This window comes from Oncorhynchus masou, chromosome 9, assembly GCF_036934945.1.
Source record: "Oncorhynchus masou masou isolate Uvic2021 chromosome 9, UVic_Omas_1.1, whole genome shotgun sequence".
Taxonomy (NCBI): Eukaryota; Metazoa; Chordata; class Actinopteri; order Salmoniformes; family Salmonidae; genus Oncorhynchus; species Oncorhynchus masou.
This window is the reverse complement of record NC_088220.1, coordinates 29,758,744-29,785,870: the sequence shown is the minus strand read 5'-3', so window position 1 is coordinate 29,785,870 and position 27,127 is coordinate 29,758,744. Positions and strand designations below refer to the sequence as shown.

Sequence of the window (27,127 nt, the reverse complement as noted above, 5' to 3'; positions counted from 1 at the left end):
CCTGCCCTCCTTTCGGAAAAGCTGACCACGACTCCATTTTGTTGCTCCCTGCCTACAGACAGAAACTAAAACAAGAAGCTCCCGCGCTCAGGTCTGTTCAATGCTGGTCCGACCAATCTGATTCCACGCTCCAAGACTGCTTCCATCACGTGGACTGGGATATGTTCCACACTGCGTCCAACAACAACATTGACGAATACGCTGATTCGGTGAGCGAGTTCATGAGAAAGTGCATTGAAGATGTTGTTCCCATAGCAACGATTAAAACATTCCCAAACCAGAAACCGTGGATTGATGGCAGCATTCGCGTGAAACTGAAAGCACGAACCACTACTTTTAATCAGGGCAAGGTGACCGGAAACATGACTGAATACAAACAGTGTAGCTATTCCCTCCGCAAGGCAATCAAACAAGCTAAGCGTCAGTATAGAGATAAAGTAGAGTCGCAATTCAACGGCTCAGACACAAGAGGTATGTAGCGGGGTCTACAGTCAATCACGGATTACAAAAAGAAAACCAGCCCCGTCACGGACCAGGATGTCATGCTCCCAGGCAGACTAAATAACATTTTTGCCCGCTTTGAGGACAATACAGTGCCACTGACACGGCCTGCAACCAAAACATGCGGACTCGTGAGTAAAATATTTAAACGTGTTAACCCTCGCAAGGCTGCAGGCCCAGATGGCATCCCCAGCCGCATCCTCAGAGCATGTGCAGACCAGCTGACTGGTGTGTTTACGGACATATTCAATCAATCCTTATCCCAGTCTGCTGTTCCCACATGCTTCCGGTTCCGGTTGGAGCGAGCGGTCGCATTTACACTTCGGTCCGCAGGTAGTATAACTTTTCATTACATTTCGTTATAGTACAACGGTTTGATTTGTCTAATCTTAGCAATTTCTTCTTAGCCAGCTACATAGCCGTCTTTGTATCAACGACAATTGCATAATTATCGTATTAAGGTAACGTATCTGCCCAGCAGCTAGCTAAGCAGCTAGCTAACATCCACTGTCCACTAGCACTGTAGAAACTATTACACTAAACTGAATGACTCGATTAGCGTAGTGTCAGCTAGCTACATAGTTGTCTTCGCTGTCTTCGTATCCAAGATAATTGTGCAGTTTAGAGTGTGTAGACTTAGAGTGATTATCTTAATTTACCGAGGTTAGCTAGCCAGCTATTTGTCGTCCTTAACGTAGGAAATGCTGACTAGCTAGCTAGCCAACAGCTAGCCAACCTCTACCGAATTGAACTCCAACTACCCGGTCAACATTCCCACTCCACAGGTAGTATCACATTTTCATTTCACTTCATTACAGTACAACGGTTTGATTTGTTTGATCGTAGCTAGCCAGCTACATAGCCGTCTTTGTATCTAAGACAATTGTGTAGTCTAGAGCGATTTTCTAGGTTAGCTGGCCAGCTATTGTCGTTCTTCTAACGTAGCTAGCCAGCTAGCCCCCGAATAGCAGCACTGTAGTAACTATTACAGTACAACGGCCCTAAGCTACATAGCCGTCTTTGTATCTAAGACAATTGTGTAGCCTAGAGCGATTTTCTAGGTTAGCTAGCCAGCTATTGTCGTTCTTTTAAAGTAACGTAACGAATTAACCTGCTAGCTAGCCAGCTAGCCCCCGAATAGCAGCACTGTAGAAACTATTACACTCGACGGAACGACTTGATTAGTGTAGTGTCAACATCGCAGCCACTACCAGCTAGCCTACTCCAGCAGTACTGTATCATTTCAATCATTTTAGTCAATAAGATTCTTGCTACGTAAGCTTAACTTTCTGAACATTCGAGACGTGTAGTCCACTTGTCATTCCAATCTCCTTTGCATTAGCGTAGCCTCTTCTGTACCCTGTTAACTATGTGTCTATCTATCCCTGTTCTCTCCTCTCTGCACAGACCATACAAACGCTCCACACCGCGTGGCCGCGGCCACCCTAATCTGGTGGTCCCAGCGCGCACGACCCACGTGGAGTTCCTGGTCTCCGGTAGCCTCTGGAACTGCCGATCTGCGGCCAACAAGGCAGAGTTCATCCCAGCCTATGCCTCCCTCCAGTCCCTCGACTTCCTGGCACTGACGGAAACATGGATCACCACAGATAACACTGCTACTCCTACTGCTCTCTCTTCGTCCGCCCACGTTCGCACACCCCGAGAGCTTCTGGTCAGCGGGGTGGTGGCACCGGGATCCTCATCTCTCCCAAGTGGTCATTCTCTCTCTCTCCCCTTACCCATCTATCTATCGCCTCCTTTGAATTCCATGCTGTCACAGTTACCAGCCCTTTCAAGCTTAACATCCTTATCATTTATCGCCCTCCAGGTTCCCTTGGAGAGTTCATCAATGAGCTTGATGCCTTGATAAGCTCCTTTCCTGAGGACGGCTCACCTCTCACAGTCCTGGGCGACTTTAACCTCCCCACGTCTACCTTTGACTCATTCCTCTCTGCCTCCTTCTTTCCACTCCTCTCCTCTTTGACCTCACCCTCTCACCTTCCCCCTACTCACAAGGCAGGCAATACCCTCGACCTCATCTTTACTAGATGCTGTTCTTCTACTAACCTCACTGCAACTCCCCTCCAAGTCTCCGACCACTACCTTGTATCCTTTTCCCTCTCGCTCTCATCCAACACTTCCCACACTGCCCCTACTCGGATGGTATATGCAGTCCCAACTCGCTCTCTCTCCCCCGCTACTCTTTCCTCTTCCATCCTATCATCTCTTCCCTCTGCTCATACCTTCTCCAACCTTTCTCCTGATTCTGCCTCCTCAACCCTCCTCTCTTCCCTTTCTGCATCCTTTGACTCTCTATGTCCCCTATCCTCCAGGCCGGCTCGGTCCTCCCCTCCCGCTCCGTGGCTCGATGACTCATTGCGAGCTCACAGAACAGAGCTCCGGGCAGCCGAGCGGAAATGGAGGAAAACTACGCTCCCTGCGGACCTGGCATCCTTTCACTCCCTCCTCTCTACATTTTCCTCCTCTGTCTCTGCTGCTAAAGCCACTTTCTACCACTCTAAATTCCAAGCATCTGCCTCTAACCCTAGGAAGCTCTTTGCCACCTTCTCCTCCCTCCTGAATCCTCCTCCCCCTCCCCCCCCTCCTCCCTCTCTGCAGATGACTTCTGTCAACCATTTTGAAAAGAAGGTCGACGACATCCGATCCTCGTTTGCTAAGTCAAACGACACCGCTGGTTCTGCTCACACTGCCCTACCCTGTGCTCTGACCTCTTTCTCCCCTCTCTCTCCAGATGAAATCTCGCTTCTTGTGACGGCCGGCCGCCCAACAACCTGCCCGCTCGACCCTATCCCCTCCTCTCTCCTCCAGACCATTTCCGGGGACCTTCTCCCTTACCTCACCTCGCTCATCAACTCATCCCTGACCGCTGGCTACGTCCCTTCCGTCTTCAAGAGAGCGAGAGTTGCACCCCTTCTGAAGAAACCTACACTCGATCCCTCCGATGTCAACAACTACAGACCAGTATCCCTTCTTTCTTTTCTCTCCAAAACTCTTGAACGTGCCGTCCTTGGCCAGCTCTCCCGCTATCTCTCTCAGAATGACCTTCTTGATCCAAATCAGTCAGGTTTCAAGACTAGTCATTCAACTGAGACTGCTCTTCTCTGCATCACGGAGGCGCTCCGCACTGCTAAAGCTAACTCTCTCTCCTCTGCTCTCATCCTTCTAGACCTATCGGCTGCCTTCGATACTGTGAACCATCAGATCCTCCTCTCCACCCTCTCCGAGTTGGGCATCTCCCGGCGCGGCCCACGCTTGGATTGCGTCCTACCTGACAGGTCGCTCCTACCAGGTGGCGTGGCGAGAATCTGTCTCCTCGCCACGCGCTCTCACCACTGGTGTCCCCCAGGGCTCTGTTCTAGGCCCTCTCCTATTCTCGCTATACACCAAGTCACTTGGCTCTGTCATAACCTCACATGGTCTCTCCTATCATTGCTATGCAGACGACACACAATTAATCTTCTCCTTTCCCCCTTCTGATGACCAGGTGGCGAATCGCATCTCTGCATGTCTGGCAGACATATCAGTGTGGATGACGGATCACCACCTCAAGCTGAACCTCGGCAAGACGGAGCTGCTCTTCCTCCCGGGGAAGGACTGCCCGTTCCATGATCTCGCCATCACATTGTGTCCTCCTCCCAGAGCGCTAAGAACCTTGGCGTGATCCTGGACAACACCCTGTCGTTCTCAACCAACATCATGGCGGTGGCCCGTTCCTGTAGGTTCATGCTCTACAACATCCGCAGAGTACGACCCTGCCTCACACAGGAAGCGGCGCAGGTCCTAATCCAGGCACTTGTCATCTCCCGTCTGGATTACTGCAACTCGCTGTTGGCTGGGCTCCCTGCCTGTGCCATTAAACCCCTACAACTCATCCAGAACGCCGCAGCCCGTCTGGTGTTCAACCTTCCCAAGTTCTCTCACGTCACCCCGCTCCTCCGCTCTCTCCACTGGCTTCCAGTTGAAGCTCGCATCCGCTACAAGACCATGGTGCTTGCCTACGGAGCTGTGAGGGGAACGGCACCGCAGTACCTCCAGGCTCTGATCAGGCCCTATACCCAAGCAAGGGCACTGCGTTCATCCACCTCTGGCCTGCTCGCCTCCCTACCATTGAGGAAGTACAGTTTCAGCCCAGTCAAAACTGTTCGCTGCTCTGGCCCCCCAATGGTGGAACAAACTCCCTCACGACGCCAGGACAGCGGAGTCAATCACCACCTTCCGGAGACACCTGAAACCCCACCTCTTCAAGGAATACCTAGGATAGATAAGTAATCCTTCTCACCACCCCCCCTTAATGATTTAGATGCACTATTGTAAAGTGGCTGTTCCACTGGATGTCAGAAGGTGAATTCACCAATTTGTAAGTCGCTCTGGATAAGAGCGTCTGCTAAATGACGTAAATGTAAATGTAATGCTTCAAGAGGGCCACCATTGTCCCTGTTCCCAAGAAAGCTAAGGTAACTGAGTTAAACGACTACCGCCCTGTAGCATTCACTTCTGTCATCATGAAGTGCTTTGAGAGACTAGTCAAGGACCATATCACCTCCACCCTACCTGACACCCTAGACCCACTCCAATTTGCTTACCGCCCAAATAGGTCCACAGACGATGCAATCTCAACCACACTGCCCTAACCCATCTGGACAAGAGGAATACCTATGTGAGAATGCTGTTCATCGACTACAGCTCAGCATTTAACACCATAGTACCCTCCAAACTCGTCATCAAGCTCGAGACCCTGGGTCTCGACCACGCCCTGTGCAACTAGGTGTCCCTCCAGGACACCTACACTACCCGATGTCACAGGAAGGCCATAAAAACAGCTTCTATCTCAAGGCCATCAGACTGTTAAACAGCCACCACTAACATTGAGTGGCTGCTGCCAACACCCTGACTCAACTCCAGCCACTTAAATAATGGGAATTGATGGAAATTGATGTAAAATATATCACTAGCCACTTTAAACAATGCTACTTGATATTATGTTTACTTATAATGTTTACCCTACATTACTCATCTCATATGTATATGTATATGTATATACTGTACTCTATATCATCTACTGCATCTTTATGTAACACATGTATCACTAGCCACTTTAAACTATGCCACTTTGGTTACATACCCTACATTACTTATCTCATATGTATATACTGTACTCGATACCATCTACTGCATCTTGCCTATGCCGCTCTGTACCATCACTCATTCATATATCTTTTTGTACATATTCTTTATCCCTTTACACTTGTGTGTATAAGGTAGTAGTTTTGAAATCGTTAGGTTAGATTACTTGTTGGTTATTACTGCATTGTCAGAACTAGAAGCACAAGCATTTCGCTACACTCGCATTAACATCTGCTAACCAATGTGTATGTGACAAATACATTTGATTTGATTTAAGTGGGCATTGTGTCAAGAAGCAGTGCGGCTTGGTTGGGCTGTGTTTTGGAGGATGCACGGCTCTTGACCTTCCGTACGTACGGGAGTCCGTACGGGATTTGCAGCAATGAGACAAAATTGTAACTACCAATTTGGTTTTTAAAAAACAAACAAATAATAATAAAACAAATAACAAATATTGATTTTGGCCTTTACTACTAAAGCCCATAGAAAAGCATTGAATAACACATTCATAAATGGCTAAAATATAGTCAAAACATAAATCATAAGAAACAAGGTTTTGAAGTGTCAGCCCAAAATCTATGAGAGAAAAAACTCAGGAAATATATATTTTTACACATATTTAACAAAACTACCTTCATACTTCCATTAGTTTAAAAAATCCAGTACTGGTGTCACGTTCTGACCTTAGTTCTTTTATTGTCTTCACTCCGGAGCTGACGGAGTCTCCCGCCTGTCGGTACTGCGGTAATCTCCCGTCTGTCCAGTGCTTCCGGAATCTCCCGTCCATTCGGGACCCGTGGCTTGGGTCCCCAGTCCGAGGTCGGCGGCGAGGGTCGCCGCGTTAAAAAGGCCACAGAGGCGGGTAAAGAGACGGAGAAGTGGGGTCCACGTACCGTGCCAGAGCCGCCACCGCGGACAGACACACACCCAGACCCTCCCCCATAGGTTCAGGTTTTGCAGCCGGAGTCCGCACCTTCGGGGTGCACCTTGAGGATGGATCCTAAACAATGTTCGCCGTGTTTCTGTCGATATTATGTAGCTAATTTTGTAAAAGTTTTGGTGTTATAGTTGTATCATTTTCCGGTCGATTTCTCAGCCAAGCATGGCGAAGAAACGGGAGCCTTTTCGCCTACAAAAATAATAGTTTTTGGAAAAAAGGAACATTTGCTATCTAACTGGGAGTCTCCTGAGTGAAAGCATCCGAAGTTCTTCAAAGGTAAATGATTTAATTTGGTTGCTTTCCTTATTTTCGTGAAAATGTTGCCTGCTGCCTGCAGAGCCTAGCATAGCATTATGCCATGATAAACTTACACAAATGCTTGTCTAGCGTTGGCTGTAACGCATATTTTGAAAATCTGACAGTGTTGTTAACAAAAGGCTAAGCTTGTGTTTGAATACATTTATTTCATTTAATTTGCGATTTTCATGAATAGGAAAAGTTTCTAGGGGTATTTATGTCCGTTGCATTATGCTAATACGTTTGAGGCTATGATTACGCTCCCGGATACGGGTTTGCTCATCGCAAAAGGTTAAAAGATATGAACACTTACCACGCTGCGCATTGGACCTCCGATCCTTCTTACTACTCCTCCTCGTCGGAGGAAGACAGCCGTTACAGAATCACCCACCACCAAAGGACCAATTAGAGTGGTAACGGGCAGCAGCAGCGATCTCAGGACTCCTGGACATGGGAGGAGATCCTGGACGGCAAAGGACCCTGGGCACAGGCTGGGGAATATCGCCGCCCCAAGGCAGAGCTGGAGGCAGTGAAAGCTGAGAGGCAGCGGTATGAGGAGGCAGCACGGCAGCGCGGCTGGAAGCCCGAGAGGCAGCCCCAAAAATGTATTGGGGGGGGCACACGTGGAGTGTGGCAAAGTCAGGTAGGAGACCTGCGCCAACTCCCCGTGCTTACCGTGGAGAGAGAGGGACGGGGCGGGCACAGTGTTATGCCGTGAGGCGCACGGTGTCCCCAGTGCGCAGGCATAGCCCGGTGCGTTACAGCGCAGCGCCAAGAGCCATGTGCCATGAAGCCGGCTCAGCGCATCTGGTCTCCAGCGCGTCTCCTCGGGCCGGGGTACATGGCACCAGCCTTACGCATGGTGTCCCCGGTTTGCCAGCACCGGCCTGGCTTTGGGGAGCATTCAACCAGGTAAGGTTGGGCAGGCTCGGTGCTCGAGAGTTCCAGTGCGCCTTCACGGTCCGGTCTATCTGGTGCCACCACCACACACCAGCCTTCCGGTGGCAGCCCCCGCACCAGGCAGTCTCCCGCCTGCTCAGCACTGTCAGTCTTCCTCCTGCCCAGCACTGCCAGAGTCTCCCGTCTGTCCTGAGCTGCCAGAATCTCCCGTCTGTCCTGAGCTGCCAGAATCTCCCGTCTGTCCTGAGCTGCCAGAATCTCCCGTCTGTCCTGAGCTGCCAGAATCTCCCGTCTGTCCTGAGCTGCCAGAATCTCCCGTCTGTCCTGAGCTGCCAGAGTCGCCCGTCTGTCCTGAGATGCCAGAGTCTCTCGTCTGTCCTGAGATGCCAGAGTCTCCCGTCTGTCCTGAGCTGCCAGAATCTCCCGTCTGTCCTGAGCTGCCAGAATCTCCCGTCTGTCCTGAGCTGCCAGAGCCGCCAGTCAGCCAGGAGCTGCCGGAATCGCTCTTCACTCCGGAGCTGCCGGAGTCTCCCGCCTGTCCGGTGCCGCCGGAATCTCCCGTCCATCCGGTGCTGCCGGAATCTCCCGTCCATCCGGTGCTGCCGGAATCTCCCGTCCATTCAGGACCCGTGACTTGGGTCCCCAGTCCGAGGTCGGCGGCGAGGGTCACCGCGTTAAAGAGGCCATGGAGGCGTGTAAAGAGACGGAGAAGGACTATGGTGGAATGAGGTCCACGTCCCGCGCCAGAGCCGCCACCGCGGACAGACACCCACCCAGACCCTCCCCTATAGGTTCAGGTTTTGTGGCCGGAGTCCTCACCTTTGGGGGGGGGGGGTACTGTCACATTCTGACCTTAGTTCTTTTATTATGTCTTTGTTTTAGTATGGTCAGGGCGGGAGTTGGGTGGGTTGTCTATGTTCCCTTTTCTATGTTTTGGGATTTCTGTGTTTGGCCTGGTATGGTTCTCAATCAGAGGCAGCTGTTTATCGTTGTGACTGATTGAGAACCATATTTAGGTAGCCTGGTTTCACTTTTGAGTTGTGGGTGATTATTTTCCTGTTTAGTGTTTTTTTTGTCATTCACCTTACGGGACTGTTCGTTGGTCATTTATTGTTTTGTTCAAGTGTTCTATTACTTAATTCAAATATATGAACACTTATCACGCTGCGCATTGGTCCTCCAATCCTTCTTACTACTCCTCCTTGTCAGAGGAAGACAGCTGTTACAACTGGTTACCTTCAGACGGGTCCCGTGATGCTAGTTTGTAAGTCAAATCGTTCGGACACTACAGGCGTTTTTTTGTGAAAAGACTGATTTTCTCATGGTCTGACAAACACCACTCAAGCTCTGCCACCTATTACAACAGATGAAGGAAGTAAGACACTGGCGGATGTGATGAATTGAGACGCCAAGGCAAAAAAACAGATATCTCGAGCCTAAACTGGCGGATTTTGATGGGGATTGTTTTGTTGTGTAACTTAGATTGACTCTAAGGGGCTAATGTGTAGCCGTCGTAGTTCATCTGATCTATACCTGTTTAATCAACGTGCCTGAGGAAATTAAGTGTTTTCCCATTCACATCCATAATCATTTAGAGTTCATTATGCCACATTATGCATACAGAATATTTATCATATGGAGCTGTGGCTTCACTGATTGGAGTCTTAATCATGATACACCTCAAGCAAACAACCATCGCCTCGGTAACTGTATAATAAACACAACACCAATAACAGACTGTACTCCGTCTAGTCCTTAGACTCTCTTTTGTTGAAAAAATATATAATTACCTCCACTGGTGTGACACACTGAAGAAAAAAAATATATATATTAATGTCGACCTTCAGATTCTATGAATTACCAGGCTTGGTGATGTTGGACTAAGGCTTATCAACGTGTTTCAATGCATTGAGCATTCACAAATAAGTGAGTAATAGCTTACACAGCTAGCCTATACAGGACCATGGTGCTCGGCAGTAGCAGTAGATTAGGGGTTGTAGTGTGGTTTCTATGGTGACAAGCAGGAGCAGGAGAAGCAAGAGAGTCCTTGGCCAGCCTTTAGCTCCTCCTCCTACCTCTGCCATTGGAACAGAAGTTCCACCACAACATATCCATCAAAACCTGACAAGCCATTAGATAAACCAACCTCCAGTTGTCCAGGAGTTGGCACTCAGTCCTGTACACATCTCTCAGGGACATCTCTTAGCACTCACTTTCCACTCCTTTAAAGACATGACCGTAGTGATCTGTCTCTCTCTCACTCGCTCTCTCTCGCTGTGGGCCAAATGATGTCAGAAGGGGTTGAGTGTGTGTGTGTGTGTGTGTGTGGGTGGGTGCGTGCGTGTGTGTATGCCTGTATGCGTGCGTGCGTATGAGTGATCTCATTACAAAACGCTGCAGGGGGAACTGTCTTAACAAATATCCCCACATGTCCCTGCTGGAAGCACCAGGATGATGAGGGTCAAGTAAGTCATTAAAGAGGCCAATCCTGTAAATAGGATGCCAGCTGAATTAAAGTCATACCAATGACATGCCAAGCTTGGGCGCCTTCCAATTAGTCATCAAAGCAGTACTACAGTTGTTCCTAATTGTTTTGCAGATGCAGACCTCAGTATTAACCCACATATTATTAATAATGAATAGGCTCACTTGGAGATGTGTCTGCGAATATTTCATTACGTGACAGCACTTTATTGAGACAATGTTCTTCTAATTGTGGGAACAGCAGTGAACAAATCAGAGCAACAGCTTAGAAATGCTGGTACACAGAGGATAGTAGAAGTATCAACACTGCACAAACGTCGGAGCATGAAAGAGCGGCTGGAAGACGCTTGTTTGCACAGCATGTTTCAAAACCCGACATTGTGACAGCAGGGTTTTGAAACGTTGTGTGTTTTCTTGAAATTATTCTGTTGATACTCTCCCACTGCCTAAAGTAAATGGTATTTTAATCACATTGAAATGTAGTGTATATCACACTCCCATTGAAACCCAGTATACAGTATAACACATGCATACTATTGAAACCCAATTTAAAACACATCCTACCCTCGTCAAAACCCAATTTAAAACACATCCTACCCTCATCGAAACCCAATTTAAAACACATCCTACCTCCATTGAAACCTAATTTAAAACACATCCTATACACATCGAAAACCAATTTAAAACACATCCTACCTCCATTGAAACCTAATTTAAAACACATCCTATACCCATTGAAACCCAATGTAAAATACACTCCCATTGAAACACATGTATAAAACTCCCATTGAAACTCAATGTGAAGGAGAACCCTAACCCCATTGAACCCCATTGTAAGCAACGTCTTACCGGATGTTGTGGGACTTGCGTTTGATCTCGTTCCAGCACAGATTCATGTCTCCAGATGTGTGCTGCCCTCCCAGCCTGCTACACTTCGTCCCCACCACTCCGTCCTCCTGCCCCTCAGCATCCACCGTGGACTGGCAGGGCACACAGTGGCATCCCGGCCACCCTGGTCGCCCCGCAGCTACACACAAACACACAGAACACACACATTAGCCTAATTTTATTTTTTATTTCACCTTTATTTAACCAGCTAGTTGAGAACAAGTTCTCATTTACAATTGCGACCTGGCCAAGAAAGCAAAGCAGTTCGACACATACAACAACACACAGTTACACATGGAATAAACAAACATACAGTCAATAATACAGTAGAAAAAAGTGATATATATGTATATATGTAGGTATATATACAGGCAATAAAATAGCCCATAGTGGCGAGGTAATTACGATATAGCAATTAAACACTGGAATGGTAGATGTGCAGAAGATGAATGTGCAAGTAGAGATACTGGGGTGCAAAGGAGCTAAATTAAAAAATAAATACAGTATGGGGATGAGGTAGTTGGGTGGGCTATTTACAGATGGGCTATGTACAGGTGCAGTGATCTGTGAGCTGCTCTAAAAGCTGGTGCTTGAAGTTAGTGAGGGAGATAAGAGTCTCCAGGTTCAGCAATTTTTGCAGTTTGTTCCAGTCATTGGTAGCAGAGAACTGGAAGGAGAGGCGGCCAAAGGAGTAATTGGCTTTTGGGGTGACCAGTGAAATATACCTGTTGTAGCGCGTGCTGCAGGTGGGTGCTGCTATGGTGACCAGTGAGCTGAGATAAGGCTGGGCGTTACCTAGCAAAGACTTGTAGATGACCTGGAGCCAGTGGGTTTGAAGATGAATATGAAGCGAGGGCCAGCCAACAAGAGCGTACAGGTCGCAGTGGTGGGTAGTATATGAGGCTTTGGTGACGAAACAGATGGCACTGTGATAGACTGCATCCAATTTGTTGAGGAGAGTGTTGGAGGCTATTTTGTAGATGACATCGCCGAAATCGAGGATCGGTAGGATGGTCAGTTTTACAAGGTTATGTTTGGCAGCATGAGTAAATGATGCTTTGTTGCAAAATAGGAAGCCAATTATAGATTTAATTTTGGATTGGAGATGCTTAGTGTTGGTCTGGAAGGAGAGTTTACAGTCTTACCAGAAACCTAGGTATTTGTAGTTGTCCACGTATTCTAGGTTAGAACCGTCCAGAGTAGTGATGCTGGACGGGCAGGCAGGTGCGGGCAGCGATTGGTTGAAGAGCATGCAATTAGTTTTACTTCAATTTAAGAGCAATTGGAGGCCACGGAAGGAGTGTTGTATGGCATTGAAGCTTGTCTGGAAGTTAGTTAGCACAGTGTCCAAAGAAGGACCAGAAGTATACAGAATGGTTTAGTCTGCGTAGAGGTGGATTAGAGAATCACCAGCAGCAAGAGCGACATCATTGATGTATACAGAGAAGAGAGTCAGCCCGAGAATTGAACCCTGTGGCACCCCCATTGAGACTCCCAGAGGTTCGGACAACAGGCCCTCATATTTGACACACTGAATTATATCAGAGATGTAGTTGGTGAACCAGTCGAGGCAGTCATTTGAGAACCCAAGGCTGTTGAGTCTGCCGATAAGAATGTGGTGATTGACAGAGTCGAAAGCCTTGGCCAGGTCGATGAATACGGCTACACAGTATTGTCTCTTATTGATGGCAGTTATGATATCGTTTAGGACCTTGAGTGTGGCTGAGGTGCATACATGACCAGCTCGGGAAGCCAGATTGCATAGCAGAGAAGGTACGGTGGGATTCTAAATGGTTGGTGATCTGTTTGTTAACTTGGCTTTCGAAGACCTTAGAAAGGCAGGGTAGGATAGATATAGGTCTGTAGCAGTTTGAAAAGGGGGATGATCAACAGTGCCCTTTCCCATTTGGACAAGAGGAACACCTATGTGAGAATGCTGCTCATTGATTACAGCACAGCGTTCAACAACATAGTGGCCTCTAAGCTCATCCCTAAACTAAGGGCCCTGCGATTAAACACCTCCCTCTGCAACTGGATCCTTGACTTCATAACGGCTGCCCCAAGGTGGTACGGGTAGGCAACAACACATCCGCAATGCTGACCCTCAACACGGGGGCCCCTCAGGGGTGCATGCTTAGTCCCCTCCTGTACTCACAGTTCACCCACGACTGTGTGGCCATCATTAAGTTTGCAGACCACACAACGGTGGTAGGCCTGATCACCGACAATGATGAGACAGCATGGAGGAGATCAGAGAGTTGGCAGTGTAGTGCCAGGACAACAACCTCTCCCTCAACGTCAGAAGGGCTAAGGAGCTGATCGTGGACTACAGGAAATGGGCTGTTGTGGAACACGTTCAGAGCTTCAAGTTCCTCAGTCTCTACATCCCTAAGGAACTATCATGGTCCACACATTAACACAGTTGTGAAGAGCGCACAACAACGCCTCTTTCCCCGCAGGAGAAAATAGTTATACATGGAACTGAAAAGGGTTCTACTGGTACTAAAAAAGGTTCTCCAATGGGGACAGACAAACATCCCTTTTGGAACCCTATTTTCTAAGAGTTTAAGCATATATCACCCTCACCATATCTCTCCCCCTTCTCTCCCTCCTCTCTTTACCCTTTCTCTCTCTCTCTCTCTCTCCTCTCTCTCCTTTCTCTCCTCTCCTCTCCTTTCATTTCTCTCTCTCTCGTCTCGCTCTCCTCTCTTACCTTCTCTCTCTCTCCTTTCTCCCCTCTCACCTCTCTCTCCTTTCTCTCTTCTCTCCCCTCTCTTCTCTCCCTCCTTTCCTTTCTCTCTCTCTCTGTCTCTCTTTCCTCTCTCTCCTCTCTTACCTTCTCTCTCTCTCCTTTCTCTCCTCTCTCTCCCCTCTCTCTCCTTTCTCCCCTCTTTCGCCCCTCTCTCTCCTTTCTCTCTCTCCTCTCTTACCTTCCCCCCTTTCTCTCCTCTCTCTCCTCTCTCTTCCATCTCTCTCCCCTCTCTCCTTCCTTCTTTCTCTCCCCCTCTCTCTCCTCTATCTGCTTGCCTCTCATTATTGAGACAGCCCTCTGTTTGTTCAAGGGCAATTTCTCAATTTTGTATGAATCAGCATCTCTCTCCCTCCTCCTCTGTATAATCCACTGGCTGGATGATTAATCCTCTCTGTTCATGGTTCTTCAGTTATGTGGATAGGAGCTCAGATACTGTTAATACCTACAAGCCACACAGGCTCACTGGAACTCCAGCTATTAAACATATTAAAATCACCAGCAGCAATGAGCAGCCAACAGGACCTTTTCCCCAGCTTAGTCTAATATCGCTGAGCAATTATGACTGCACAGACGGACCGTAATAACACACAACACAGCGATATGAAGCGGAGTGACCATGTTTTGTTTGTTTACTTGATGGCAAATTGAGCTGAATCAACAGAAAGGCCATCAACGACAGCAGTAGCGGTGGAACTGTGCCCCTGTTTATAGCTTTGACTGAGGAAGGCGGTTTTTCCAACCATACGAAGGGGAGCCTTGTGTTAGTGATGCCAGAACACTGGGCAGGCCTGGGCTATCTTCCTTCCTCTCCTCTCTGTGTCCAGTCCGGAGACAAGCACTGGCATCAGTACTGGCAACTGCGTCAGGCAGGACCACCAGCATCGGACCAGCATACTCATGCATACACAAGAGTGATGCACACATACACACAAACCATTGAAAATCATGGACACACACACAAACACACACACTACATTCCCCAACGCACACACACAAACGACATTCCCCAACGCACTTCCCCAACACACAAAGTAATTCAACGACACATACCATCAACTCATGTTTCACAAATGGACACATGAGTTTCATATGCTGTACAGGTCCATCTCTGGACATGTATTATTGACGAGTGTGGTATCTGATAATCGCTGAAGCACTCTCCCATTTTCCCAAGAGGGCTGAGCCTGTGTGGGGAGCACTGAGGTTTACCGGTAAGCTCTTCACTTCGTGCTGCAGCACTAGGCTGTATTTATTTAGTTTCTTTGGCAAGGATTCTCGCCTAGACTGAATTGAATAAAAACACCAAGGTGTCTTGAAAACCGTCATCTTTCGTGTGTATTACACAATTTTCTTCACAGCTCATTTTTGTGTGTATTAGACAATTTAATTCCTTCATAACGCATTAGTGTACTGTACATTACACAAATTTCTATTTGTTGTGGTTAATGTTAGCTAGGTGTGGATTAAGGTTATGGTTAGGTTTAAGGGTTAAGGGTTAGGTAACAAGCTAGTTAAAGTAACAAACTAGTTAAAGGGTTAGGGTTAGGATTAGGGTTAGCTAACATGCTACCAAAGTAGTTAAAAAGTAATAAGTTGTTGTAAAGTTGCTAATTAGCAAAAATCCTAGCTGAAATCCTAAAGTTGTCCATGACGTGCTTCAAACACACAACAATTGGGTTACTAAACTGTCAAGTTATACGCCCACCAATCCTCCCCAACCAACCACCCTCCTTTTGTCTAAAGTAACCTAATTATTGTACTTTAATATATTTGCATCAATTGACCATGTCTTTCCAAAACATACTCAAAAGCTTTTGAGTATTGTCATGGAAATTCAGTGCTGAGAGATTTGGTCATTTCTTCAAACAATCATCTTTATTTAATATTGATTAATTATTGCACTAATGAGGTCTGGTTGACCCCCCCAACCTCGAGTGTTGGACCCAGTAACCTAACCTTCACACAAATGCACAGTACTTTATATAGCTGACACTAACAATGTTCAGCCATGGTCAACCCCCCCAACCTCGAGTGTTGGACCCAGTAACCTAACCTTCACACAAATGCAGAGTACTTTATATAGCTGACACTAACAATGTTCAGCCATGGTCAACCCCCCAACCTCGAGTGTTGGACCCAGTAACCTAACCTTCACACAAATGCATAGTACTTTATATAGCTGACACTAACAATGTTCAGCCATGGTCGACCCCCCACCCTCGAGTGTTGGACCCAGTAACCTAACCTTCACACAAATGCATAGTACTTTATATAGCTGACACTAACAATGTTCAGCCATGGTCGACCCCCCCCAACCTCGAGTGTTGGACCGAGTAACCTAACCTTCACACAAATGCACAGTACTTTATATAGCTGACACTAACAATGTTCAGCCATGGTCGATTCAACCACCCTTATGCAGACCAAGGAGCATCATAAACCACTATGGGTACATCCTGGCATTATTTTTTATTATTGGGGCAGCAGGTAGCCTAGTGATTAGAGTGTTGGGCCAGTACCCGAAAGGTTGCTAGATCGAATCCCAGAGCTGACAAAAATCTGTCATTCTGCCCCTGAACAAGGCAGTTAACCCATTGTTCCTAGGGCATCATTGTAAATAAGAATTCATTCTTAGCTGACTTGCCTAGTTAAATAAAGGTTAATTAAAAAATAATAATAATTGCAAGTGGGTTGTTCTCTTAACCCCTCCCTGGCTTAGATTTCCAGATGCAAGGATGATTTAGAGACAATGAGGAATTGTTCTAAACTCCTCCTGGCTATCTCGATCTCAGTTACACCCACCACATCTTGTTTATATAATGCAGTCTTTAACTCATTTGTCAGCTCAAGCCATCTCCAGTGACCATACACCCAGATTAGCTACAGGGAACTAGAGTGGAGCCCATGAAAACACAGAATTAAACAGAACACAAATGCCCTATTTGCTAAGTATTAATTGCTAACTATTAATATCAAACAAACCAGGTAAATATGTCATTTTCCTATCACAGTATTTTCCCAAGATGAGAAATAAATCAGACCAATGACAATCCAAGATAATATAAACAGCTTTACCTCATCTCCCAGACAGACGACAACTGTTCAACTACACAGATAAAACTGCCAGCTGATCAAAGAAGTGACAGTAGTTCTAACTTCCTTCTGTACACGTACATACAACACCCTGATAATAATCTCCAGGTATCAACACCACCACTTTTCTCAGATCAGTCTCTCTGACAAGCAGCAATACAGTACCTACACTACTTCACTCTCATTATGAAACCATAACAGAGAGTTGACAGTTACCGTGCTTACCTTGATATATTAGAATCCCAACCGAGAGAATCCCTCCAGGAGCTACAGCAGTGCTACCATAGTGTTCCTCTCACACTGAAGTTCGAGTGATTTTAAGAGGGGTTCCTCACTATTCCCAGAGTGACATGTGTCCTGTCTACAGGCTGCAGAGAATGGAGAGAATGCTGTGATGACTGGTGATGAGGGTGTGGTGGGGACACGCAGAGAGACAGAGGCTCCCTCTCTGGTCAATGAACTTATTGTCACTGCACATTCCTCATCACACCAACCTGGTCCTCTACTCCTACCCACTGGCACTGGAAAAGGCCATCTGCCCAGGTTCCAGCCGGTCAATGCCCTTCAGTGACGTACAGGCTACAGCAGTGGTTCCCAAAAGGTTTTGTTCTGTGGTCTATCAAAAGCTTTTAGGAATTTCTCTCTGGCCCTTCAAGATGAACAGCGAAGGGACCCTAGTGACATCACTGCCGAAACAACACACTCTCCTCTTTGGAGAAGAAACAATGGGCTGGATCTCTCACATGGGTTCAACTGCATAGCTGCTTGAGATTGGGTACAGTGCCTTGCGAAAGTATTCGGCCCCCTTGAACTTTGCGACCTTTTGCCACATTTCAGGCTTCAAACATAAAGATATAAAACTGTATTTTTTTGTGAAGAATCAACAACAAGTGGGACACAATCATAAAGTGGAACGACATTTATTGGATATTTCAAACTTTTTTAACAAATCAAAAACTGAAAAATTGGGCGTGCAAAATTATTCAGCCCCTTTACTTTCAGTGCAGCAAACTCTCTCCAGAAGTTCAGTGAGGATCTCTGAATGATCCAATGTTGACCTAAATGACTAATGATGATAAATACAATCCACCTGTCTGTAATCAAGTCTCCGTATAAATGCACCTGCAGTGTGATAGTCTCAGAGGTCCGTTAAAAGTGCAGAGAGCATCATGAAGAACAAGGAACACACTAGGCAGGTCCGAGATACTGTTGTGAAGAAGTTTAAAGCCGGATTTGGATACAAAAAGTTTTCCCAAGCTTTAAACATCCCAAGGAGCACTGTGCAAGCGATAATATTGAAATGGAAGGAGTATCAGACCACTGCAAATATACCAAGACCTGGCCGTCCCTCTAAACTTTTAGCTCATACAAGGAGAAGACTGATCAGAGATGCAGCCAAGAGGCCCATGATCACTCTGGATGAACTGCAGAGATCTACAGCTGAGGTGGGAGACTCTGTCCATAGGACAACAATCAGTAAATATTGCACAAATATGGCCTTTATGGAAGAGTGGCAAGAAGAAAGCCATTTCTTAAAGATATCCATAAAAAGTGAGTTTGCCACAGCCACCTGGGAGACACACCAAACATGTGGAAGAAGGTGCTCTGGTCAGATGAAACCAAAATTGAACTTTTTGGCAACAATGCAAAACGTTATGTTTGGCGTAAAAGCAGCACAGCTCATCACCCTGAACACACCATACCCACTGTCAAACATGGTGGTGGCAGCATCATGGTTTGGGCCTGCTTTTCTTCAGCAGGGACAGGGAAGATGGTTAAAATTGATGGGAAGATGGATGGAGCCAAATACAGGACCATTCTGGAAGAAAACCTGATGGAGTCTGCAAAAGACCTGAGACTGGGACGGAAATTTGTCTTCCAACAAGACAATGATCCAAAACATAAAGCAAAATCTAAAATGGAATGGTTCAAAAATAAACATATCCAGGTGTTTGAATGGCCATGTCAAAGTCCAGACCTGAATCCAATCGAGAATCTGTGGAAAGAACTGAAATCTGCTGTTCAAATGCTCTCCATCCAACCTCACTGAGCTTGAGCTGTTTTGCAAGGAGGAATGGGAAAAAAATTCAGTCTCTCGATGTGCAAAACTGATAAGAGACATACCCCAAGCGACTTACAGCTGTAATCGCAGCAAAAGGTGGCACTACAAAGTATTAACTTAAGGGGGCTGAATAATTTTGCACGCCCAATTTTTCAGTTTTTGATTTGTTAAAAAAGTTTGAAATATCCAATAAATGTCGTTCCACTTCATGATTGTGTCCCACTTGTTGTTGATTCTTCACAAAAAAATACAGTTTTATATCTTTATGTTTGAAGCCTGAAATGTGGCAAAAGGTCGCAAAGTTCAAGGGGGCCGAATACTTTCGCAAGGCACTGTATGTACTCTCCTCCTTCCTCTCCTTCCAGAACAGAGAAAGTGACTGGCAAAGGCACCATCAGAAGACTAATGCCATAATCCAGTCTTAAACCAGTAGAAAGGGCTGTGAACCACCAATGGGTCCTGATCCACCATCTGGGAATAATGAAGAACTGACCACCATGCAACAACACACAGGGCTGAGCAACACACACAGTGACACCCAGAACAAATCTCCCTCGCACCACAGCCAGTTTCCCCTGGGTAGTGGCTTAAGACTCTGTGGCTGTGGATTTGTGACACAGTTTAATAACATAACTTTGGCTAGGACAACTAAATGTCAGGCCAACACAGAGTTAGAGAATGGGCTTCCAGGGGGTACAGTTTGTGGGGGATCCAGTGTATGTGTGTGTGTGTCCACGTCTGTAGCAGCTGCCTGATGGGGGTTAGCGGTGCCATTACCCCCTTCTCTACTGGCCTGTACCCCACATCCCACATCCCCCCCAACGGCCACCAGTTTAAGCTAACCGAGTCGTCAAGAGAAAACACAGCAGCCATAGAGCTTACGGAATCCACTGCTGCTCACACAGGACAGAGGAAAGAGGGACGAGAGAGGAGAGAGAGAGACGCACGCACATGCTAACACACGCACACACAAAAGTACACAAACATGCTCACACACGCACATAGGCACACGCACAAAGTAGGTGCCCACAGGGCACAGGCTGTCGAAATGGAGATATTCCCCCTGAAAGTGACAGCAGCCCTCCCAGCTCTGACTGGTCCTTGGGACGTGATTTGTGACGCGGGCCACCAAGAAGAGCAGTCAGGAGAGAGGAAATCTTCCCCCACCCCCCTCCTACTCCTCCACCTCCACTCTCCCACCAAAAGATTTTACCCTCCAGTCTCAATTGTGATCCTTCCAACACTATTTCAATGACAAGTTTATGGGCGCTCTGCCCTTGCTGCGTTGGTTACTGAAGAGCTCTGCATTTTGAAATTAGACCCCCATTAGCGTTAGCAGTCATTATCCCCTATTTAAGGCTGTCTGACTGCCTGGCGGTGCAGAAGAGATGTTATTGGAGCATTTTCACCCAACTCTCTTCTCAATGCGTCGTTACCATCAGGTGAACATGTTTTATTCATATACAGTATCTGTGTGCTAAGCTCTGTGAAGTGCTGGAGGGGCAGCAGTCAAACTTCAACTGACTATGTGATGACTGTGTGTGTGTGTGTGTGTCTTTGTGTGTGACCTTTGCCCCTGCCCTCTCCCCACTGGTTCCCACTTCAGAGGTGACATTCAGGGGCCAGGAGGGGCTGGAGGGCCGTTCATTTTGTTGGAGGTCCACAAGGACCCACAGTGTGGATAGTCTCTCCAGCGAAGAGCCCCTCTGGCCTCACTCCTCCTCCACTCTTAGCCCCCTGGCATAGGGTAGCTGTACTGTAACTGTCACTAGTAAGTCCCAATGGAGATTCATTTGTGATCTATGCGTTCACTCGGTAAATATATCAAGGTCTATCTCATATACATATACATGACAGCGTACTTATTTTCACTTATTTTCCACCATAATTTGCAAATAAATTAATTAAAAATCCTACAATGTGATTTTCTGGATTTTTTTTCTAATTTTGTCTGTCATAGTTGAAGTGTACCTATGATGAAAATTACAGGCCTCTCTCATCTTTTTAAGTGGGAGAACTTGCACAATTGGTGGCTGACTAAATACTTTTTTGCCCCACTGTGTGTGTGTGTGTGTGTGTGTGTGTGTGTGTGTGTGTGTGTGTGTGTGTGTGTGTGTGTGTGTGTGTGTGTGTGTGTGTTTATGTGTGTGTGTTTGTGTGTGTCTGTCTGTGTGTGTGTTTATGTATGTGTGTTTGTGTGTGCCTGCCTGTGTGTGTGGGTGTATCTGCCTGCCTGTTTGTATTCGGGGGAGATCTCACACCGAATGGAGGTGTTTTTACCGGGAACTAGATAAATGTGTGTGTGTATGCCTTAGCCCATAACATTATCGTCCGTGTGTGTTCCTGCATTCCACAGTGCTCATTTTCTAGTTGGAGATTGTAATTTATGGTGATGCCAGCCATACACTATGCAGTAAAACACTGGATGCTTGTGCAACTGTCAGAATGTGGGTCTGGGAAGATTCATGTAATCTTCTGTTTAATTATATTTATGACTAATGCAGTGAGCTGCTGTGAGTCTCTCTGCTGTCAAGCTGTGGAGATCTAAGCTACAAAAGCTTCTTAATAAGGTTGAGTCGTTGCCGCAATAAATGCACCAGTCGGATGAAAGCTTGTCGGTTAAGGATTGAGATGACAGCTAAAGTGATATATCAAAGACGAAAGGTACTGTAGTTCCTCCTCCAATATTTTTGTACGATTAAATGCACTTTCTCCTCCATATGTAAGATCCTTCCCTGAGAGTGAATTGGTGATGTGATTCTAGAATATTTATTGTTTTTCCTTTATTTAACTCGGCAAGTCATTTAAGAAAAATTCCTTATTTTCAATGACAGCCTAGGAACAGTGGTTTAACTGCCTTGTTCAGGGGAAGAATGACAGATTTGTACCTTGTCAGCTCAGGGATTCGATCTTGCAACCTTTCAGTTACTAGTCCAACACTCTATCTAACCACTAGGCTACCTGCCACCCCGATATCAACATCAAATTAAAACACAGTGAAAACCCTCAGGCTTAAAGCATTGCGGAAGAAAAATCACAAAACAAAATGATCGTATTTGTTAGCTCAAGTACAAGTGTAGAAGTAATTAATTTGGTGGATTAAAGTGCCTTTCTTAATTCAAAAGCAGATTGCTTCCTGAGTAAATGAGCTTTGGTGCACCTTGTGCACATTCAAATGATCACTGAGTGCAACACCGACCGTGGTGGAACTAAGTGGTGGAATCTGGGAGCAACGGAAGGCAGAAAAGAAATCCAATTCCACTGAGGGTTCAATGAGTCACACACTGGGCAATATCCAATCTGCTAGGACTGAGAATTAGGTGCCCTGACAAAATCATTCTCCGAAGTGATATTTCTGTCAAAGGAAAACATGTTTTATCTATCAAAGTGCTATTAAGGTGCCGTGCAATACTCTCAGCCCTGCTGAAATGGCAGCACTGTGGATATAAAGTAGCGCAACAGGCAAAATAGTCTAATATGATTGGCAGCAATGGGATTAAAATAACATTTCAATCCATCTCTCAAACAGATTGTTACAGCCTCCCGCCTTGCCTTTCTAATAGAACCAGAACGCTTTTAGGGGATTAGTTGGAGGAATTAGACTATTCATCTCATTGGAGTTGACATGTGGGCCTAAGTCTCATTGTTGAAGTATTCAACATATTCATATTACATATTTCTTTTAAACATCAAAATGCATCAGACTAAAATAAGCTTTGAAGTGAGAAATAAGGGTTCTCTGGGAAATTGGAAACTACTCTACAGTCACCCAGTAAATTCATGCACTCCTCTCATCTGAAATAACTGTTTTTCCACAACAAGTGTGCACTCTGTTTAGACTTAATTAAAACTAAATTAATACAAATAAAAACATGCACCTCAGCTGCGTGTAAGCAAGTCTGATAAAAAAACTCTACCCTGCTGCTGCTACTTTCTAAGAGCCACAGCCACGTGTGCTGAGGGAACACTTGATTCAGAAAATAGCTCATTTGCCAAACCCCAATTGAGATGATGGATAATTTAGACGAGTTTGTCAACAAAGACTGTAAAGTGAAATGTTCCATCAACACCGTACAATGCAAGCGCTGCACATCACAAAGACTTCCATTTTACAGCCCCAGGCCACCACACTGACCTAGCACTCCTTCTGCTTTTCTATAGGAGGTCCCTGCAATGTTTAGGCAAACAGCATATCGTGGTAATGTACCTAAAGAGCTGGCCTGCACACCGACATTAAACTTGAAAGATGAATAAGGAAGAAGGAGGAGAAGAAGAAGAAGGAAGGAGAAGAAGATGAAGGAAGGATAAGAAGACAAAGAAGGTAGGAAAAGAATAAGAAGGAGGTAGAAGAAGAAGAAGGAGAAAGGTGAAGAAGAAGGAGAAGAAGGAGGAAGGAGAAGAAGAAGGAAGGAGAAGAAGAAGAAGGAGGAAGGAGAAGAAGGAGAAGGAGGAGGAAGGAGGAGAAGGAGAAGGGGGAAGGAGAAGAAGGAGAAGGAGGAGGAAGGAGGAGAAGGAGAAGGGGGAAGGAGAAGAAGGAGGAAGGAGAAGAAGAAGAAGGAGGAAGGAGAAGAAGAAGGGGGAAGGAGAAGAAGGAGAAGAAGGAGGAAGGAGAAGAAGAAGGGGGAGGAGAAGAAGGAGAAGAAGGAGGAAGGAGAAGAAGAAGAAGGGGGAAGGAGAAGAAGGAGGAAGGAGAAGAAGAAGGGGGAAGGAGAAGAAGGAGAAGAAGGAGGAAGGAGAAGGAGAAGAAGAAGGAAGGAGAAGAAGGAGAAGAAGAAGGAAGGAGAAGAAGAAGAAGGAAGAAGAAGAAGGAGAAGACGAAGAAGGTAGGAGAAGAAGACGAAGAAGGTAAGAAAAGAATAAGAAGGAGGTAGGAGAAGAAGAAGGAGAAGAAGAAGGAGGAAGGAGAAGAAGGAGAAAGGAGAAGAAGAAGAAGAAGGAGGAAGGAGAAGAAGAAGAAGGGGGAAGGAGAAGAAGGAGAAGGAGGAGGAAGGAGGAGAAGGAGAAGGGGGAAGGAGAAGAAGGAGAAGAAGGAGAAGAAGGAGAAGAAGGAGAAGAAGGAGGAAGGAGAAGGAGAAGAAGGGGGAAGGAGAAGAAGGAGAAGAAGGAGAAGAAGGAGGAAGGAGAAGAAGGAGAAGAAGGAAGAAGAAGGAAGGAGAAGAAGGAGAAGAAGAAGGAAGGAGAAGAAGGAGAAGAAGAAGGAAGGAGAAGAAGGAGGAAAGAAGGAGGAAGGAGAAGAAGGAAGGAGATGATGAAGGAAGGAGAAGGAGGAAGGGGGAAAAGAAGGAGGAAGAAGAAGAAGGAAGGAGAAGAAGAAGAAGGAGGAAGGAGAAGAAGGAAGGAGAAGAAGGAAGCAGAAGAAGAAGGAGGAAGGAGAAAAAGAAGAAGGTGTTAAGGCTTAATATTGATGTCATTGCAGCAGACTATTGAGTACACAATAATAGGTACCACATGTGCTAATGACGGATATCGTCACCCACAGAAATAAAAGTCACGGCTGCCAGCAGCTCTAATCAGTGAGAAAGTGATTTTAGTGGCTCACACACACACAAGTTAGGCTCATTTGAAAGCTGGGAATCTCATTAAAGTGGAGACAAAGGACTTGTGACAGGGTCTGGTGTGACATTTGGCTCTCCACTCGCTGTCCACACTGGCAGGCCTGTCAGCCTTGTCACTTCCTATTTGCTGAGCCGGCCACAGAGATTGTGAGAGACAGAAAGGAGCCTGGTGACAGCTTGTTGTTAAGTAAAAAGCCAACCATGAATTATGAAAATGGGTGAGAATACTGCATTGAACTGCCCAGTCCATCATTAACTGACAAACAGTTATAAATGGTAGGATAAGTGGTACTGTGATGTACTGCACCTTGTACTGTGCCTTATACAGCAATGTACTGCACCTTGTACTGTGCCTTATACAGCAATGTACTGCACCTGCGATGTACTGCACCTTGTACTGTGCCTTGTACTGCGATGTACTGCACCTTGTACTGTGCCTTGTACAGCAATGTACTGCACTTTGTACTGCAATGTACTGCAATGTACTGCACCTTGTACAGCAATGTTCCTTACTGAGCAATCCTACTGTACAGTATGTTCTGTTTCTAAAGAGAACAATGAACCACTTGTCGAGACGCAGTCAAAATCAGAAAGACGAGTGAAAGACCCAAAGTTTTCCTAGTTAGGTCAAATGGTGAAAAATAACTCCTGGCCTTAATCATGATAGAAGTTACTACAATTGGAAAATAAGACATGAAGAAACCATGAAGAAGACAAGAAGACAAATGTGTTTTTCTATTCGCATAAGGCAAAACATAACATTCTCATTGCCTTACAAACTCAATCTAATTAAGACTCATACTAATCTGATGTTCAAGAAAATAGGGTCGTGTCTGTTTTCCTCTAATGACCAGAAACGAGTGTAGTCACACAGAAAAAATGTTTACTATAATTATTTATGAAAGTCATGACAAGACATACAGAAAGGGTAAGAAAACAAGACGCAGACTGAGCGTAATTCAATGCACAAATCAAAGGAGTCGCATAAGAATATCAAAGCGCCAATCACTTGAAGCCTTCGGTAACCCCAATAGAAAATCACACCCCAGAGCCTCCCAAGTGGGGCAGACCCTGGGTTCAGACCCGGGTTCAGACCCGGGTTCATGCTCGGGCTGTGCCACAGCCGGCCGTTGCCAGAAGTCCCATAGGACGGTGCACAATTGGCCAAGGGTCATCCGGGTTAGAGGAGGGTTTGGCTGCGGGGCTTTAACTTGGCTCATCGCACACTAGCGACTCCTTGGGGTGGGCCGGGTGCCTGCAGGCTGACTCCGTTCGCCAGTTGAATGGTGTTTCCTCCGACACATTGGTGTGGCTGGCTTCCGGGTTAAGCTGGCGGGTGTTACGGAGCGCGGTTGGGCGGGACATGTTTCTAAGGATGCTTGACTCCACCTTCGTCTCTCCTGAGCCCATTGGGGAGTTGCAGCAATAAGACTAGTAAAAAATTGTGGAGACAAAGGGGGAGAAAATAAAAAGTAATACACAGAAAGAATACAAAAAACACATTCACACTCCAGCATAATGTTCAAGGCCCTGCCTGGGGTTGATTTTTGTGCTTTAGGAAAAGGGTGAGATAGAAAGAAAGAGTCATTTGTTTCCATGTCATTAATTGGGTCTGTTTCAATGCACTAACGATATGCTAATGATGGAGGAGAGCTCATCCTCAGCATGTCTCTGAGAACATATTAACATTTTCTGACTTCCTGTTACCCTCAGTTCAAAGTCTGGTAATTTGAAGACTCTTGACTATTTCTGGAATTTTTCACAAAAGGGGTAAGGACCCCCAGACCCCTCTCCCTCTACTTGGCATGGGGCTACAGGTTTGGATGGTTGAGAGAAGTGTAGGCCTCCTCAACACATTCCTAAAAACACTGCCCTTTGGCACAGGGAGAGTAGGCAGCAAGAATGGATGGAAAGTGACATTTAATAACAGTTCTTTGGAAATGACATTCATTGTTGCCAGAGTTGAAGACACAGTTGTACACAGAGGGCGCTATTCTGGCCAGTCTCTGATAGAAAGGTCCAAAATAAGGCATGAAAGCTTCCATTAAATTGGTACACAGGACTAGGAAAGAGTGCAACACAAGCACTAGCATGGAGGGAGGGCCTGTCGTTAAGCAGAAGGAAAGCCAAAACACCAAAGCTACAGCCTCTGAATGTAAACCGGTAAGAGTACATGAGAGAAAGGGTAAAGCACCATTTACAATGAGGTGCAGGTGCACCATGGGAGAGTTTAATGGAAAGAGCCCACAGCCACAGCCTGAACACCATGCCGTTACAACAAAATTAGTCAGATGAACGGCAGTATTTTGTCTGGGGAAAAATTGTTTTATGTAACCCCCAAAGAAAGGAAAAGTGGCAGAGAAATAGAAGAAGTGAGAAAATGTGGACAGTTACTATGGCTACAGTGCCGTTATCTCATCATCTCCCTGTCATTATCCAACTCTGTATTGGACCTGTATGAAAATCACTCAGCTTATCTGCATCATTTGATGAGCTGCGCATAACAAAAT

General features: G+C 46.1%; 1 protein-coding gene across 1 annotated transcript in view; it reads right to left on the bottom strand.

Moving 5' to 3' along the window:
- LOC135545817 (dystrophin-related protein 2-like) overlaps positions 1–17,366 on the bottom strand; it is a 109,287-nt gene extending 91,921 nt beyond the window's left edge. Inside the window, exons 1-2 of the mRNA XM_064973726.1 lie at positions 17,226–17,366; positions 11,117–11,294 (exon numbers count right to left, since the gene is read on the bottom strand). Coding sequence (XP_064829798.1) covers positions 11,117–11,163 — 47 coding nt within the window. The 5' untranslated portion in view covers positions 11,164–11,294; positions 17,226–17,366. The remainder of the gene's footprint in view (positions 1–11,116; positions 11,295–17,225) is intronic.
- Between the last annotated feature and the right edge of the window lie 9,761 nt (positions 17,367–27,127).